Source organism: Podarcis erhardii (assembly GCF_964252035.2).
Source record: "Podarcis erhardii genome assembly, chromosome: 5".
Classification (NCBI taxonomy): Eukaryota; Metazoa; Chordata; class Lepidosauria; order Squamata; family Lacertidae; genus Podarcis; species Podarcis erhardii.
In genome coordinates this window covers 59,437,522-59,454,854 of record NC_138509.1, presented here as the reverse complement: position 1 = coordinate 59,454,854, position 17,333 = coordinate 59,437,522, and the positions used below count along the sequence as shown (strand labels likewise).

Sequence of the window (17,333 nt, the reverse complement as noted above, 5' to 3'; positions counted from 1 at the left end):
AACTAAGAGGAGATAGAATGGCCATCTTCAAATATCTAAAGAGCTGTCACATGGAAGATGGAGCAAGCTTCTTTTCTCCAGCTCCAGAGGGTAGGACCCAGACCAGTGACTTAAAATTACAAGGAAGGAGATTCTGACTAAACACCAGAAAGAACTTTGACAGTAGAGCGGAGTCTCTCGGAAGGCGGTGGACTCTCCTTCCTTGGATATTTTTAATAAGAGTTTGGATGCTGTCCATGGATGCTTTAGCTGAGATTCCTGCACAGCAGTGGGTAGGGCTAGATGAGCTCAGGGTACCTTACAACTCTACCATTCTATGGTCATCTAATTAAAACAGTTAAAACTAGCAGTAAACTAAATCAGATTAAAACATATCAACATCTACTTATCTGGATAGGCTTGCCTAAACAAAAATGTTTTAATCTGGCACTGAAAAGAACACACTGAAGGGGCCTGTATGATGCCAATAGGCAGGGGGTTAACAAAGGGGAGGTGTTCCATTTTAAACTGAAATATTTCATGTATCACTCTCAAAATGATCTTCCCCAAAAGTTAGTAGATATAACTGAATTTCAGGGCTGTATGGATAATGTGGCAAGTGCTTAGTATAGACCTGAGCAAACAAAAAGGGCATCAAATTCACAGTAACTGACACCATCCCCACTAAACAAAAACAAAATACCATTGTGCATAGACATGGTTTAATGATTGTGTCCTGGAATACTGATAGTTGGAATTCACTTTGCTTTGGAAAGGAATTTTTTTTTCTACTTTTAAAGGAGTAGGGGATAATCTGCTTCCAGGAAATGCGGATTAGTGTTCCAGATCTAGTTAAGATATGCATGTTGTTGATTAGATCAAGCCTGGGGATAACAAGCAACAAAAGTAGCAGATAGAGGCCAACTTGCTGAAAGTTTTACTTCCAACTCCAAAAGGAAGCTAGAATCTGAATTAGTAAAGCTTTCTAACTGCCTCTTTCTTCTGATAGACTGAGTATGGCATGAAAAATCTAATTGTTTAATTTTGGTTAGTATTTATAATGCACATGAGCATTATCTGGCTCTCATTTAGCAAGAATTGAGAACTGCTATAGAAATAAAATCACTATTTAATAACAACATAGAAATAAATTGAAATAAAAAGGGGTTATTATACAGCATTTGCTTTGAATGTTGTAGCAGTCCTGATGCAGTAAAGATGGTACAGCAGCTCCCCCCAGTGACCTTAAAGAGATAACTAACTCTATATGAACAGAACCCTGGTTCTGCATCATGTTGTTTATAGGTGAGTTCTATAGTTAGAAAAAGTGGACATTTGCTTATTTACCCAGTAGTCCTAGATGTAACCTGAAAAGCACCTAGTATAGTATAATCCATTTTGCAGTGCAATCCTATACGTGTCTATTCAGAAGTCTAGGTTAAGAGGCTGTAATATTGCACCCTAAATTTACTATCACTTGCTACACTTTAAGGCTTATAAATGCAGACTTTGTGGCTTCAATACCTTTTCCTTCCCCATCCTGCTTTGCCTAACATCCAGCTGAATGAAGAGTCCACCCAAATATTTATTACGGTTGTATTGTATCTACTAGACTACGGTTATATTGTATCTACAAGACTAAGATTGAGAGGAGGGATGCCACATCTTTTGATGATATCAGGTGCTTAATAATTGTTAAATAATAAATAAGCAAACAAACAAGCAATATATGTATTTATTTTTATCCCATAAATATTGCTTTCTGAGAAACAAATATTTTACTTATTGACATAATTTGTATCCTGCTCTTCAGACAAAAAGGGCTCCCAGGGAAGCTTACGATTCACTACTGACAAAACAATCCCTGCCCTCAGGTTTATAATCGAAAAAGCTGCAACAGAAAAGGAAAATGGATTGGGAAGGAGGGAATGTGCACACTCAGGTACATGATCATAGTTAAAATAATTGTGTTGTACATTCAAATGGTGAGAGAAACATATTGGAATATGGTGTGTGAGAGTGCTGCACAATTGTCAGTCACAGGTGCACACAGAATAGCCCCCAAAGGCCTTAAGATACAACTGCTAAAGAAGTTTTAAAAGATAAATGTGGTAGATTGAGTTTCCTTTCCTTGCAGGTAGCAGTTGTTGACACTAGACATGTACTCTTCATGGTGTTCTTTTTGGTGCCTGCTGAAAACAGTTCAGCTTCACCATCAGCGTGATGAAGACCAACATCCCGGGTTAGGACATCTCCAGCACTCCACACATCAACATTGGTGACCACATGCTTGAGGTGGTAGATTGTTTTGTCTACCTGGGCTCCATCATAACCAGCAACCTTTCCACCAACGCTGTTAGACTAGCATATTGGTAAGGCAGCTATGGCTCTTCTCTCCAAGAGTATGGAGCAATGTGATGCTAATGGCTGATACCAAGATGAACGTCTACCAAGCTTGTGTGTTGAGCACACTGCTTTATGGAAGTGAGTCATGGGCAACTTACACCCGCTAGGAGAGACACCCCAATGCTTTCCATATGTGCTGCGTCAGGAAGATTTTGGGCATCACATGGCAGGGCAGAGTCTCAAAGAAAGATGTGCTCTCTCAAGTCCACCTTCCCAACATGTTTGTGCTTCTTCTAGCTCAGCGACGTCTGTGCTGGATTGGTAATGTCGATAGAATGGAAGATGGCAGGATCCCCAAGGATGTGCTGTATGGGCCTGTTGGCAGACCAACTCTGTTAGAAAGATTTCTGCAAAAGTGACTGGGAGGCTGGCAACATTAACCCCACTGTGTGGGAATCCCTTGCAGACAACTGGAGTGTCTGGAAATGGCCATGTCGTGTATTCACACAGCAGTGACCAGAGGAGAAATGACCGCTCCTCTGGGAGGAGCACAGAGAGAAGAAACACCATGGTACACCTGCATCAGCACAAGCTGCAACAAAACATGTCTCTCCTCTATTGGTCTCTACAGCCACAGCAGGTGCTGTAACTTTCCAATGGGTTCAACTCCTCTCGGGAAGGTGAGGTTTGTAACTGCTTTTAATTGATAACCCGCTTAGGGCTTTTATTACAATAATACTAGTTTGTTTAATTAATAAAACAAGCGCCTCCTCCTCGGCCCACATAATCTCCTCTCCCAAGAGTAAACACAGTTGACCCTCCACTATTTTGGAAGGTTTCCAGGTGTTTTTTGCAAATTCCAGAATCTCCCTGCCCCGCTCCGCTCCAAACCAAACCCCGCGCTCCCGCCTTTCCTAGCTGCAGAGCATCTGCCCGCAGCTGGGCCTTATAAGAACCCGACCTATCCCGTTTCTACAACAGGCTTTGTGACTCCTTCTCCTACCGCGGAGGGATTGGTTATTCGTAGCTTTGTCCCGCCTCTGGAAGGCAGTGGTTGGCTACCCTTCAGGGGCTTCCCTCGTATGCGGTATTCCATTAGCCGGCAATCTCAAAATTCGTGCGATTGGCTGTCCCGCCTCGCCCCCCTCGAAAGCGGCTCTCCAATTGGCGGGAGGGCGCGCCTCCCTGCTATTGGGGAGCGGGGATTCGCTCTCCCCATCTCTCGGTCTCTCTGCCTCCGTCTGCGGTGAAGGTGACACTCTCCGTCTCCTCCAGGCAGCGGCGTTCGGGGGGTTCCAGCTTTGATAGTGTCCCGCAATGTCTCCCGGAGGGAAATCCGTGTTCACCAGCGTCCCGCAGGCCCCGCCCGTGGCTGTGTTCCAGCTCACGGCGGATTTCCGCGCCGATGGGGACCCGCGCAAGGTCAACCTGGGAGTGGGAGGTAAGAGAGCAGGGCGGGAGGAGGGAAGCACGCGTGGATGCGGCTACTGGGAGGAAACGGGTGGTTGAACTTGGAGGGTGGGGGGGTCAAGGACCTAAATCTGATCCCAGGGAGCCCTGGGGAGACGGGAGCTGTCATTCTCTGAGGCAGGGTGCCCATCACCGACCTGTCCTTTTTAAGAGGGGTCCTCCTGAGCCTTTGAGCAGCTGTGAGACAGACAGAAATCCATCAGGTGATGGCCTCTTTAGAATGGCAGCTCCGTGCCAGGGAACCTTTGCACTTGTTGAATTTCTGCCTACCACCCATCTGTCATAGAAGCACAGAAGAGCTCTGTCTGAAAATAAATCGATGGGAATCTGACAAGGATGCAAGAATCTGACAATGGGGGGCAGCGATGAAAACAATTTGTTATTTGTATGAATGTTTCACAATCAACTGATTCAGGCATATTTTCTATACTTTCAAAATCCTGCATAAAGTCTAGACTCCAGAGAATCTAGCTTCTGTTGATCTGTTGTTGTTTGATTCATTTTGTTCCTTGCCTAATACCAATGGTCTCTATGTGACTCTCTACAATTTAAAAACATGCAAAATTGTAAAGCAGTATAACATTGCAACAATATTATCAGCAGCACAAAACTGCAATGATTAAGTGCATAGCAACCATAAAACAGCATTGGCCATCAAATGGTAAGAGCACTAGTGGAAGGGACCATTACTGAAAAAGCCCTTATGCTTTCAGTTGAACATGCATTGGTGTATGTTTACAATTTTAATTACATTGATGATCTGAACTACTTGGGACCATCTGTGCAACCTCTGGAAAAATTCCTTACTTCTCTTGATGGCTTTCAGGCTTAGCAGGGAAAAATACGCGTCAGAATACCGTACTTTCCAATTCTGTAGATAAAAAATGGCTAACACTCAATGATCCCTGATCTGCCTTGAACACAGTTGAAATCTAAGGTGCTTCTAGACTATCACTATTTTCAAGAAATATTTGATCAGATATTGGCAAATTGAGATTGCACATTTATAGATTGATTGGGAGGTTTTGTGCCACAAACTTGCTCCCCCAAAATATTAGACTGTTTGCGATAAGGAGTGTGCTGGGGGAAAGCACTGGAAAGTGCAGAATAACACTGGCTTTTGATGCAGCGTCAACTAATCTTGTCTTCTAATCTCTCTGCAACCAAATCCGGATAAATCAGGTTGTCTGGAAGCACCCCTAAAGATAATCACCCTGGTAGGTTGTGGGGCTGAGAGCCTCTAGGTAAAGGTAAAGGTACCCCTGCCCGTTCGGGCCAGTCTTGACAGACTCTAGGGTTGTGCGCTCATCTCACTCTAGAGGCCGGGAGCCAGCACTGTCCGCAGACACTTCCAGGTCATGTGGCCAGCGTGACAAGCTGCATCTGGCGAGCCAGCGCAGCAACACGGAACGCTGTTTACCTTCCCGCTTGGTAAGCGGTCCTTATTTATCTACTTGCACCCGGAGGTGCTTTCGAACTGCTAGGTTGGCAGGCGCTGGGACCGAACGACGGGAGTGCACCCCACCGCGGGGATTTGAACCGCCGACCATGCAATCGGCAGGTCCTAGGTGCTGAGGTTTTACCCACAGCGCCACCCGCGTCCCTATATGAGAGCCTCTAGTCTCTTGCAATTTGCACCCTTTCTTATTCTCATGCCTTTGCCATTGGATTCATGAAGGAACATCTGAGAAAGTTCAGCAGGAAACTACATGTAATGATTGGGTTGCGGTTATAGGGTTCTGCACATATAATCTGCTTTGCCTGAATGGAAGATTTGTACGCTTTTATCTGCAGGCAGACAGAATAATGCTCTGTATCCTTAAATACTGCTTATACTTTATGGCATGTAATTTCTCACAGCCAAGTTCAGTTTACAGAAATTGTATTTGTACTTCATCTCACCTGCAGATCTTTGGCTGTACCATTTATAAATATTAACATGGGGTTCTATGGTTGATCACAGCAGATCTGCAGAATACAGAAGGATGGTGCCAAAATTGATGCTTTTGATAGGTGTTAAAGACTCATATGGATATGGGCACTGTTTTGCTGTTGATATTTTGATCTGAGAGAGCCATTCAGAAAGAGGTAGAGCTACTAGCAAAGGGGCTGTGTATTACAAGGATCAGTGCCTAAATGGGGGACTTCTACCAGTACTGGAAATGTTGAAGCAATATTGCTAATGAAGCTATGTACCCTGGTTTATAGTCAAAAGTCCAATAATGACAGATGGAAACAAATTGAAGCCGTGAAGAGAAAAACAAGGAAATGGGTCAGGCTGATTGTGGAGAGAAAAGGAATTGTTGTCTCTTTCTTAATCTAATGTTATCAGATCCAGGACTTTTTTGGATCTTTACCCCTTTTTTTTACCTGCACTGTCCCTCCTGCATTCATTTCCCCCTTTCTTCTTTCATCTCTATTCTGCGTCCTGTGACAATCTCGGTGTATCCTTTATTTTGGGCTTCTTTCCTCAGTACTTTCTACAGTTGCTACTGATTGGCTTCCCTCAGGTAGGGGGCTGTGATGCTGCCTAGACTTTTGGCACCTGATGTTCTTATGACTGGGCTACAGCTGCCAGGAGATCTGGGCCGGTGCCCATGTTCTGCTTGGGTGAACCACACGACCTTGAGCAAGTTAATGCCGAGGCCTTGCAGGAACTGGAAAAGGGACTCTGCCCTTAAGCAGCAGAGACCAGGCTGAGTGTAGTGTTTAGTTAGCTGCCAGTCCTGCAGTTTCTAAAGCATTACACTTTGCTCCCAAGTTGTAAAATCTATGGTTGCCTGGTTCCCCTTTGCCCCAAAGTCCCTGCACCTCCTGCAGGTGAATAGCTCAAAGCTTGACCCTCAGCAAACTAATTAGAAGCCAGCTTGCCAGTTCCCTCTTTGCCGGTATCCTCTGGAATACTTGTCGGTTGTTGTTTGTGGTCTCTCTTACCTGTGCTCTGCAGCTCATGCTCAGGATTTGAAGTCTACTCTCTTTAATGGGCCATGCTAGCCCTTTTGCTGCCTTCAGGCATACTCTTCGTGTTCTTGGCCTGAAGATCCCATTAAGCTCTCGACGTACCTAAGCCTCCAATCTTGCTAGGTGCAGTGACCAAACTGTCATATTTGATAGTCTTTTCAATTGGAATAAAGTGCTTGGATTTGAATATGTAAGCAAAGGGGTTGTGGGAATGGCGCTTGCATTGGAGACCTCCTGTGTGAGATAGGCATCCCTTTGCAAAAGGATAAAGTGAAAATTGGCAAGCAAGACTGGAAGGAGTAAGAGAGAGAACAAGCTGTCTGCAGTAAGCCTTTTTGGTCCATCCTTTTATTTTGTACCATACCTCTCCTCTGAGAGACTCAAGGCACGGCACATGTCTCTCCCAGACCCCTTCCATCTTCTCAACAACCCTGAGAGGTAGGGTTAGGCTAAGAGATGTGTGTCTGTATTTAGAACAATTCCCTTCCTTTCCACCTTGCAGCCTATCGCACAGACGAGGGGCAGCCATGGGTCCTGCCAGTGGTTCGGAAAGTGGAGCAGATGATTAACAAGGACCTCAGCTTGAACCACGAGTACCTGCCCATCCTGGGCCTGCCAGAATTTCGTTCCAATTCCTCACGAATTGCCCTAGGAGACGACAGCCCAGCCATCAAGGAGAACAGGGTGAGCCTGAAGAGGAAACTCCTATTATGAACTTCATCCGTCCAAGTTAAGCCTTATTGAACACAGAAGAGCTTGATGGCATGGAAGAGGTAGGGTGGGAATAGGTTGGCACTGGGGCATATAATCTCTTTCTCTCACTCACTCGCTCACTCGCTCACACACACATATGTAGAAACTGGGATTTGATTGGAACAGAGGAATTTGGGGACAGGTAAGGATCTCGGTATAGTTCAATGAAGCTATTATAGGAAACTGGATTCTTGCTTATAGGATGTCCAGGCATCTTGCTGAAAAGAGCACCTGCCTTCTAATTATTGCTTTCTCTTTGTTCCAGGTCGGGGGTGTCCAGTCCTTGGGGGGCACAGGGGCTCTCCGTATTGGAGCAGAGTTCTTGAGACGCTGGTACAATGGAACCAACAACACCGCAACCCCTGTCTACATCTCTTCTCCTTCCTGGGGTGAGTGCCAAGGCCTGGCTGGCACTTTTGGCATGGTTTGGGGTAGAGAGAGAGGGGAAGCTGGGCTCCCCATTGTTTGCAAGCCCTCCTCAGTAGACATGTGTTACACATTCATGTTCTAGGAGTCTTGTGAAGTTTTAGACAGTTGCAATAGCACATCTTAGTAGATTTACCCAGGAACTCACATAGGCCTTAAAATGAGGGTGTTTATTGATACACACACATAGAATCAAAATATTCAGCACTTCTCTTATGGTAGTAGGGAAAGCCCAACACTCACTCTCTCTCCACACACACTCACACACTCCTTTGGTTTGGAAGAATTGGCTAAATAATTGTAACCATGACTAAACTAATACACACAATACAGAAGGAGAAGAAAGCACACAGGGCACCAGAGAAGGAGGGGGAGGAACGGGGAAGGGGGAGGCATCAAGCAGTTTTGACAGAAATACAGTGCTGCTTGAAGCCTGCTAGTCTGTTTTCCGCCCCCTCGGCTCACACTGCAGACTAGGCCTGAGTCATGTGCAAGTGGATTAGGGAGGACCTGAGGGTGGCTTCTAAAACACAGCGCCCCTGCCCCTTGCATGAAGGTAAGAAGCCAAACACAGATCTAGAAACACAGTATTTCCCTCTCTCAAGGTAGGAAGGGGGAGCAGATGTGGAGGCTACAATTTATAGGGTGAAGGACAGGATAGGTGAGATACTTTTCCTAGCCCTGGTGGGCAATTCTGAAGAAACAGATCTGGGGCATTTTAAAAATAATCCCTTCTAATCCTGAACAGCTTGAGCTTTGGCTGAATGATGAATGCTTCTCTTCTTTCCCCCCAGAGAACCACAACTCTGTTTTCACGGATGCTGGGTTCAAGGACATCCGAACCTATCGCTACTGGGATGCTGCAAACAGGGGCCTGGACATCCAGGGATTCCTGGAGGACTTGGAGGTGAGTCAGATGTCCTTATGGATTGGGTGTAACATAACTTAGAAGGAAATCTGATTAGGGACTGTGTAGATGTTCTACGGGAGCAACATTTGTAGCCTATTGTAATATTGGATTTAACATCTGGCTAGCCAAACGTTTGCTAGGATGGTCTGTGTCTCTTGACTGCAAGACAGCACCGTGCAGGAATCCCATCTTCTCACTCAGTGGGATTCAGAGAGGTGTGGGTGGATCTCCCTGTGTGGATCTGATGCTTTCTCTACCACATCTGTTCATGCCTTCTGAACAGTCATTCCAAATAGGGGGCAGCTGGAAGGGGAAATCTGGAGAGCTTGGAAACCTTGATGTGTGTGGAGTGCTTTGAATCACAGTCCATGCTAGTCTTGTAAAAGTGTATGTGTGTCATTGTAAGTGGCTTTATTCTATGTGAGGGTGCCTTGTCTTGTTAGTATCTATTTTATGTACATAGAATATCAGAACTTTATACACATATAATATCTTCAACATTTCTTCACTATCTGATTGAAACCTGTAAAGCTCCTAAGTCTAATCCATAATGCATATATATAGAATAGGTCAGTCGGTAGAGCATGAGATTCTTAATCTCAGGGTCATGGGTTTCAGCCCCACGTTGGGCTAAAGAGTCCTGCCTTGAAGGGGGTTGGACTAGATGACCCTTGTGGTTCCTTCCAATTCTACAATTCTGTGTTCATCTGGAAAGCAGCATCTTCTATCTGGCTCTTTATTGTACAGTCCCATCAGTGAGTCTCAAACATAAATGGCTAGTGCCACTTGATGTTTAGGGTAATTTTTAATGTTTGATGTTTTATCGTGTTTTTGCTATTCTGCTGGGGCAACCCAGTCAGATGGGCAGCATACAAACAAATAATAATAATGATAAAAGACTGGGTTTTATTCTCTCTCTCTCCTCAGAAAGCTCCGGAGTTCTCCATCTTCGTCATCCATGCTTGTGCTCATAACCCAACTGGCACAGACCCCACACAGGAGCAATGGAAACAAATTGCTGCTGTTATGAAGGTATTAGCAATTCTGCAACAAGGTACTCCCAGAGTCTGTGCCCAAAGCCATATTTCTGGACGTTTTTGAATTAATTTATTAGTACTGTTACATTTTTATCCTGCTCTCCTACCAGGAAGCTCAGCTAAATGGTATATAGTCCCCCCCCAAACCAGTTTTAATTTTACAACCACCTAATGAGATTGGGGATACCGAGAGACAGTGATTGATTCAAGGCCACCCAGTGAGTTTTGCAGCTGAGAGGGGATTTGTATCTATAGCTCTCCAGACCTTATTGACACCCTAACCAGTAGACACCACCAGAAAACAACTTTTTAATTTTTAAAATAAATTTAAGTAAGTTTCTTTATAGCCACAAATACACTAGGTTCCATATTGCTGAGTGAAGGAGTGTGTGGAACCAGTGGTTTTGGTTTCTTCTGTTAAGTGTTTTAATACCTCACTTTAATCCTATTCCCAGGGCAGGTTAGAAAAAGAAGAAAACAATTAAAATGTAAATGCAAAAATGAAAAGCTTGGGAAGCACCAAAAGGGCAATAAAGTAGGTGCTGGGGAAACCTCTCTGGGGAGAGAGAGTTCCATCACTAAGAAGGCTCAGTCTTTGGCAGCCATGTGCTTTCAGGGAGGGCAGTTGAGGACGCCCTGAAGTAAGTGCCAAAGACCAATCTTCTCCCCTTAATTATTCATTCCTTGCAGCGCCGGTTCCTGTTCCCCTTCTTTGACTCTGCCTACCAAGGCTTTGCCTCGGGTTCTCTGGACAAAGATGCCTGGGCTGTCCGCTACTTCGTTTCTGAAGGCTTCGAACTCTTCTGTGCTCAATCCTTCTCCAAAAACTTTGGCCTGTACAGTGCGTATAATTCTTTTAACTTCCCTGCTTCTGAGATTTTGCTCTGCTCTAATGTTAAGCTGCTTTTTTATTTTGGCCTGTAAAAGAACAATTATTGCATTGTATGGTTTTGCAGTTTCATGCCACTATGGGAACCTGTTTTGGGGTTTGTTTGTTTTTTGAGAACTACAGGGTGGGATATAACTAAGTAGAGATTCAAATAAAGGGTAGTAAGAATTTCCTTTCGCCCTGTAGGCTGTTGCACTGGGCCTAAGGCTTATGGCTTGACTTTCCTTTCTTTTCCCTCAGATGAGCGTGTGGGGAACCTGACTGTTGTTGCGAAGGATGCTGATAACGTGCAGCGCACCTTGTCTCAGATGGAGAAGATTGTCCGCACCACCTGGTCAAACCCCCCCTCACAGGGCGCACGTATTGTGGCTACGACACTCACGACTCCAGAGCTTTTTGATGAGTGGTAAGGAACAGCAGGGGATGGCGGATGGCGCTGTGGGTTAAACCACAGAGCCTAGGATGTGCCGATCAGAAGGTCGGCGGTTCGAATCCCTGTGACGGGGTGAGCTCCCATTGCTCGGTCTCTGCTCCTGCCAACCTAGCAGTTCGAAAGCACGTCAAAGTGCAAGTAGATAAATAGGTACCGCTCCAGCGGGAAGGTAAATGGCGTTTCCATGCGCTGCTCTGGTTCGCTGGAAGCGGCTTAGTCATGCTGGCCACATGACCCGGAAGCTGTACGCCGGCTCCCACGGCCAGTAAAGTGAGATGAGCGCTGCACCCCAGTTGGCCACGGCTGGACCTAATGGTCAGGGGTCCCCTTTACCCCAGGAACAGCAAAAAGTGGAGGGGTTAAGTTGATCCCTGCCATGAGGGGATCATGGGCCCTGTTTGCTGCCCAACACTTCCCCATTCCTGCCATTTAAAAAAACAACTGGTGCTGGATTGAACTAATGCTTTTCCCTTGTGACAGGAAAGGGAATGTGAAGACCATGGCAGATCGAGTCTTGCTGATGCGGGCAGAGCTCAGATCTCGTCTCGAGAAGCTGAAGACACCGGGCACCTGGAATCACATCACGGAGCAGATCGGCATGTTTAGCTTCACTGGCCTCAATCGTGAGTACAGCTTTGGGCAGTGGACATCGGAAGAGCCTGAGCAGGAAGGAGGGGGTGTGGTACAGGGAATGAAGCAGCTTTCCTGACTTTGTTTGTGGTGATCTAGCAACAATGGTTCTGGCTTCAATAGTACCTCTTTGCCCTCCACTGCAAGTCCAAGCAACCATCTTTACACAGCTCTCCCTATGAATAATAATAATAATAATAATAATAATAATAATAATTTATTATTTGTACCCCGCCCATCTGGCAGGGTTTCCCCAGCCACTCCGGGCGGCTTCCACAGAAACCAAAAAACACTAAAATATCACACATTAAAAACTTCCCTGAACAGGGCTGCCTTAAGATGTCTTCTGAATGTCAGGTAGTTATTTATCGCTTTGACATCTGATGGGAGGGCGTTCCACAGGGTGGGCGCCACTACCGAGAAGGCCCTCTGCCTGCTTCCCTGTAGCTTTGCTTCTCGCAATGAGGGAACTGCCAGAAGGCCCTCGGCGCTGGACCTCAGCGTCCGGGCAGAACGATGGGGGTGGAGACACTCCTTTAGGTATACTGGGCCAAGGCTGTTTAGGGCTTTAAAGGTCAACACCAGCACTTTGAATTGTGCTCAGAAACGTACTGGGAGCCAATGTAGGTCTTTCAAGACCAGTGTTATGTGGTCTCGGCGGCCGCCCCCAGTCACCAGTCTAGCTGCCGCATTCTGGATTAGTTGTAGTTTCTGAGTCACCTTCAAAGGTAGCCCCACATAGAGCGCATTGCAGTAGTCCAAGCGGGAGATAACCAGAGCATGCACCACTCTGGTGAGACAGTCAGCGGGCAGGTAGTGTCTCAGCCTGTGTACCAGGTGGAGTTGGTAGACAGCTGCCCTGGATACAGAATTGACCTGCGCCTCCAAGGACAGCTGTGAGTCCAAAATGACTCCCAGGCTGCGCACCTGGTCCTTCAGGGGCACAGTTACCCCATTCAGGACCAGGGAGTCCTCCACACCAGCCCGCCCCCTGTCCCCCCAAAACAGTACTTCTGTCTTGTCAGGATTCAACTTCAATCCATTAGCCACCATCCATCCTCCAACCGCCTCCAGGCACTCACACAGGACCTTCACCGCCTGCAATGGTTCTGATTTGAAAGAGAGGTAGAGCTGGGTATCATCTGCATATTTGGACACCCAGTCCAAACCCCCTGATGATCTCTCCCAGCAGCTTCATATAGATGTTAAAAAGCATGGGGGAAAGGACGGAACCCTGAGGCACCCCACAAGTGAGGGCCCAGGGGTCTGAACACTCATCCCCCCACCACTTTCTAAACACGGCCCAGGAGGAAGGAGCGAAACCACTGTATAACAGTGCCCCCAGCTCCCAGCCCCTCTAGACGGTCCAGAAGGATGTTATGGTCGATTGTATCAAAGGCTGCTGAGAGATCCAGCAGAACTAGGAAACAACTCTCACCTTTGTCCCTAGCTCGCCAGAGATCATCAACCAGTGCGACCAAGGCAGTTTCAGTCCCATGATGAGGCCTGAATCCCGATTGGAAGGGATGCAAATGGTCCGCATCCTCCAGGCGTGCCTGGAGTTGTTCAGCAACCACGCGCTCAATCACCTTGCCCAAGAATGGAAGATTTGAGACTGGGCGATAGTTGGCCCTACTGGCCAGGTCTAAAGATGGTTTTTTAAGAAGCGGTTTAATAACCGCCTCTTTCAGCGGATCTGGGAATGTTCACTCACAGAGGGAAGCATTCACCACCCCGCAGAGCCCATCGCCCAGTCCTTCCCGGCTTGCTTTTATTAGCCAAGATGGGCAAGGATCAAGGAGACAGGTGGTTGGTTTCACGCGTCCAAGCAGCCTGTCCACATCCTCGGGGGTAACAGATTGAAATTGATTCCATGCAACTTGACCAGACAGGGCTCCAGCACTCTCCCGCCCTAGCCCTGCTCCCACGGTGGTGTCTAGCTCCTTCCGAATATGAGTGATTTTATCTGCAAAAAACTTTGCAAAATCGTTGCAGGAGATCTTGGGGTGTTTACAAGGCCCCGGTGGTAAAGGTGGTTTCGTTAAATTGCGGACCACCTGAAAGAGCCTCCTGCTACTATTTTCTGCAGATGCAATAGAGGCGGTGAAGAAAGTCTTCTTTGCCGTCGCTATCGCCACTTGGTAGGCTCAGCGTTGAGCTCTAACCTGTGTCCGGTCAGATTCGGAGTGAGTTTTCTGCCACCGACGCTCTAGCCGTCTCAGCGATTGTTTCATTGCCCTCAGCTCTGAAGAAAACCACGGGGCTGTCCAGGCTCCATGCAATCGGAGAGGGCGCTTCGGAGCCAGACGGTCGATAGCCCTGATTAACTCCACATTCCAGTGGGCCACCAGGGAATCAGCTGAAAGGTCATCAACATGTGATAATAAAGCATCCCCTACCACTCTCTGGAAACCATTTGGATCCATTAAGTGGCAGGGGTGGACCATCTGAATTGGTCCCACCTCCCTGCAGAGGGGAAGGGTCGCGGAGAAGTCCAGTTGCACCAGGAAGTGATCTGACCATGGCACTTCTTTTGTTTCACTTTTACTTAGTGTCACGTCACTAGAGGTGAATACCAGGTTTAAGGCATGTCCATGACTATGAGTTCGGCCCAACTTATTCAGGGACAGCCCCATGGAGGCCATGCTTTCCATGAAGTCCCGAGCGGCCCCTTGTAAGGTTGTGTCGGCATGGATGTTAAAACCCCCTAGGACAACCAAACTAGGTGTCTCCAGGAGAACATCCGCCACGACCTGAAGCAGCTCGGACAGGGAATCCTTGGTGCAGTGGGGAGGTCGGTACACCAAAAGGAATCCTGTACTGCCCCTATTGCCCAACTTCCAGAAAACTAGGTCTTCCCAATAGGACGCCTGATGCAAGCTAATGATTTCCTAAAAATCACTGCAACCCCCCCCTCCCCGCCCACATGACCTGGGTTGCTGTGCGTAAGAGAAACCTGGTGGGCAAGCAGCGGCAAGGACAGGCCCATCTGCTTCCTCCAACCAGGTCTCTGTCACACATGCCAGGTCAAATCCTCCATCCACAATCAGGTCGTGGATGGCAGTGGTTTTATTCATCATTGACCTGGCATTATACAGCAACACCTTCAGGTCATGTGGGTTTCCCCTGTTGATTCCAATATCCATCCGGTCAAGGCCAGACCCGGAAGGCAGGGATAGTCTTCAAACAATGACTAAACCTGCCTCCTCGGTAATGACATAGTCTGGTCTTAGCGTAACTCCTCCTCCTGCCCATGATCACTGAGCTCGGATGTCCCAGTGCTTCCCCTCCTGTGGAACTTGTCCCGTGTTGGCTGGGGCCCCACTCCCAGGCAGCCCTGATCCCGCCCCTTAAAAACAAAACACAAACTATACAGAACCAATAAAACAACAAAAAACAAAACAAAACAATTATACTAAAATTAATCCCCAACCAAATATCCATAACCAACAAAGGAAAAAAAGGAAAAAAATAAAAATTTAAATTGCCACCGACTGCTTGAGGGCATTTTAAAACACATTAACCACTTGGAACAGGGAAGCAATGGCAGAACAACTTCCCACACTTCCCCAAAGATTTGTTCCAAATAAGGGCCTGGGCCACGCCCCCTGGGCCAGTTGGAAAAGGCCCTGGAAGGGAGCAGGCCCTGCAGTCCTCCCCACAGCCGATGGTCCGAGGCCTATGAAGAGATCTACCTGTGCATTTCCTTTATCAATCACTTCACAGGATCTCTTCACATTGCATCCACTTTCTGATTGCTTACCAGCGTTGTTTCCTGCTGTGACTTTGGCTACAGCCAGCAAACCTTAGTAAAGGCTGCTCTGGGTACCTGATGAGATGCCTGACACAATTTTCCCTCTTGCTTTTTCTCCAGCTAAGCAAGTACAATTCATGATCAAGGAGAAACACATCTACCTGATGGCCAGCGGCCGCATAAACATGTGTGGCCTGACCACGAAGAACCTGGATTACGTTGCCAGCTCCATCCACGAGGCCGTCACCACAATCCAGTAAATCGGTTGCGTGTAACTTTCCCCCTACGTTTTGGGTTGTTTTAAAACCAACAGCAGCCTTTGGAAAGTGGGAGTTTTAGGCAAAGAAATAGAACACCTCTTGCCTCTTGCCACTTTTCTGGTTAAAATTCTACCACTCTCTGAAGCTGCTACCAGCCCCCTCCCCACTGCCTCAGTGTGGGAGAACAGAGTGCCCATTTCTTCCTTTGGCTAGAGAGAATGGAGTAGAAAAGTGGCTGTGGAGTGAGAAAGGGTTAAGCTGCTCCCCCCCCCAAGCATCCCTAAGTTTTTGAAAAACCCAAAACAGTGGAAGAAAGAAACACACAACTGCATGTAACATCTAGTTTGGCCCTATGAAACAAGAAAAACTGAATCCCTCCATACTGTAACACGTAGTTTGTCTGCTCCACCAACGGAGCTAATCTCCCATACCTCTTTGCTCAATATGGATTGAGAACAGCACTTTTGTCTGCATAGCTTCTTCCTGTCTTTTAAATGGCCCTCGGTTTGTGTATGTGAGCAGGTGGCAGTGGGAATTTTCCTTCTTGGGGTCCACTTGGTATTAACAGCACCTAACTCTGGAATCCAAGCACATGGCCTTGTCTGCATCTCCGTTTGCACTTTATGTAACCAATCCTCTCTGGCCCATGCCTGCTCCAGTAGAAGGGTTGGGCATTGTGGGATATGTACCAAAAACGACTGGTCTCCTCGTATGAGCTGCGCAGGTTACTTCAGGGAGCGAGGCTGGTGCTGCTTCCCTGGTTTCCAGCCTTGCACAAGCAAAGATTGTAATCTTAAGAACCACCTTTTCTGTCTGTACAACCAATAAAACATCTCTTCATGCCATACCTGTCTTTTGGCCAACTTGGGGCTGCTGTGGAGAAAGGAACAGAGCTGTTTGTTGTGTAGAAAACTATATTTGATCCTCGACCTCCATTGGAGCAACCCATTACTGTATCCAGGCACCTATTCTTACCCTCCACTTGACCTGAAATGACCTTTCCCTGCCTCAGTCTCTCCAGTCGTCAGATTAAGAGGTGAGTCTCTTGTGGTAGCTCCGAAACTAGATACTCTGCCTGGAAACCTTGATGAATGGACTATCAGGAGTGTAGTTTGCTAGAAGGGAAGGGTGATGTTACTGCTGACGTAGTGGGTGAGGGTGATGCTCAGAGTCCACAAACTCCTGATCCTTGTCTACAGCACCTGAAGCTTCTTTCTGCCATACAAACTGAGGCATGGGATGATCTGCAAAGAGAGCTGGTGCCACTGCTGCCTTTGCTTCTGCAAAACTGAGTGAAGAGGCAGGCTTTGAACCTTGAGACATGGAATGTTTGTGTGTGTGCAGCTCTCTGCTGCTCTAGAGGAGCACACTATCTTTGCCCATTGTTCCAAAAGTTCCTAAATTTGATCCTTCTACTTTGAAAAATCTTTCAACGGCTCTTTTTCAGTGGGAAGAACATAATGATCATATTTGCTTTTCCATCTT

General features: G+C 46.9%; 1 protein-coding gene across 1 annotated transcript; it reads left to right on the top strand.

The window, feature by feature from the left end:
• Positions 1-3,523: 3,523 nt before the first annotated feature.
• On the top strand, positions 3,524-16,693 carry GOT1 (glutamic-oxaloacetic transaminase 1). The gene is made up of 9 exons (XM_081863825.1): positions 3,524-3,766; positions 7,259-7,440; positions 7,775-7,898; positions 8,730-8,842; positions 9,773-9,877; positions 10,573-10,723; positions 11,012-11,177; positions 11,685-11,827; positions 15,709-16,693. The coding sequence occupies exons 1-9, from the start codon at positions 3,643-3,645 to the stop codon at positions 15,846-15,848; spliced, it is 1,248 nt and encodes a 415-aa protein (XP_081719951.1). The 5' UTR covers positions 3,524-3,642; the 3' UTR covers positions 15,849-16,693.
• The last annotated feature ends 640 nt before the right edge of the window (positions 16,694-17,333 follow it).

Coding starts and splice junctions, on each gene's coding strand:
- GOT1 (XM_081863825.1), top strand. CDS start 3,643: ATGTCTCCCGGAGGGAAATCCGTGTTCACCAGCGTCCCGCAGGCCCCG. Junction 8,843..9,772: donor GATTCCTGGAGGACTTGGAG/GTGAGTCAGATG, acceptor CTCTCTCCTCAG/AAAGCTCCGGAGTTCTCCAT. Junction 11,828..15,708: donor TAGCTTCACTGGCCTCAATC/GTGAGTACAGCT, acceptor CTTTTTCTCCAG/CTAAGCAAGTACAATTCATG.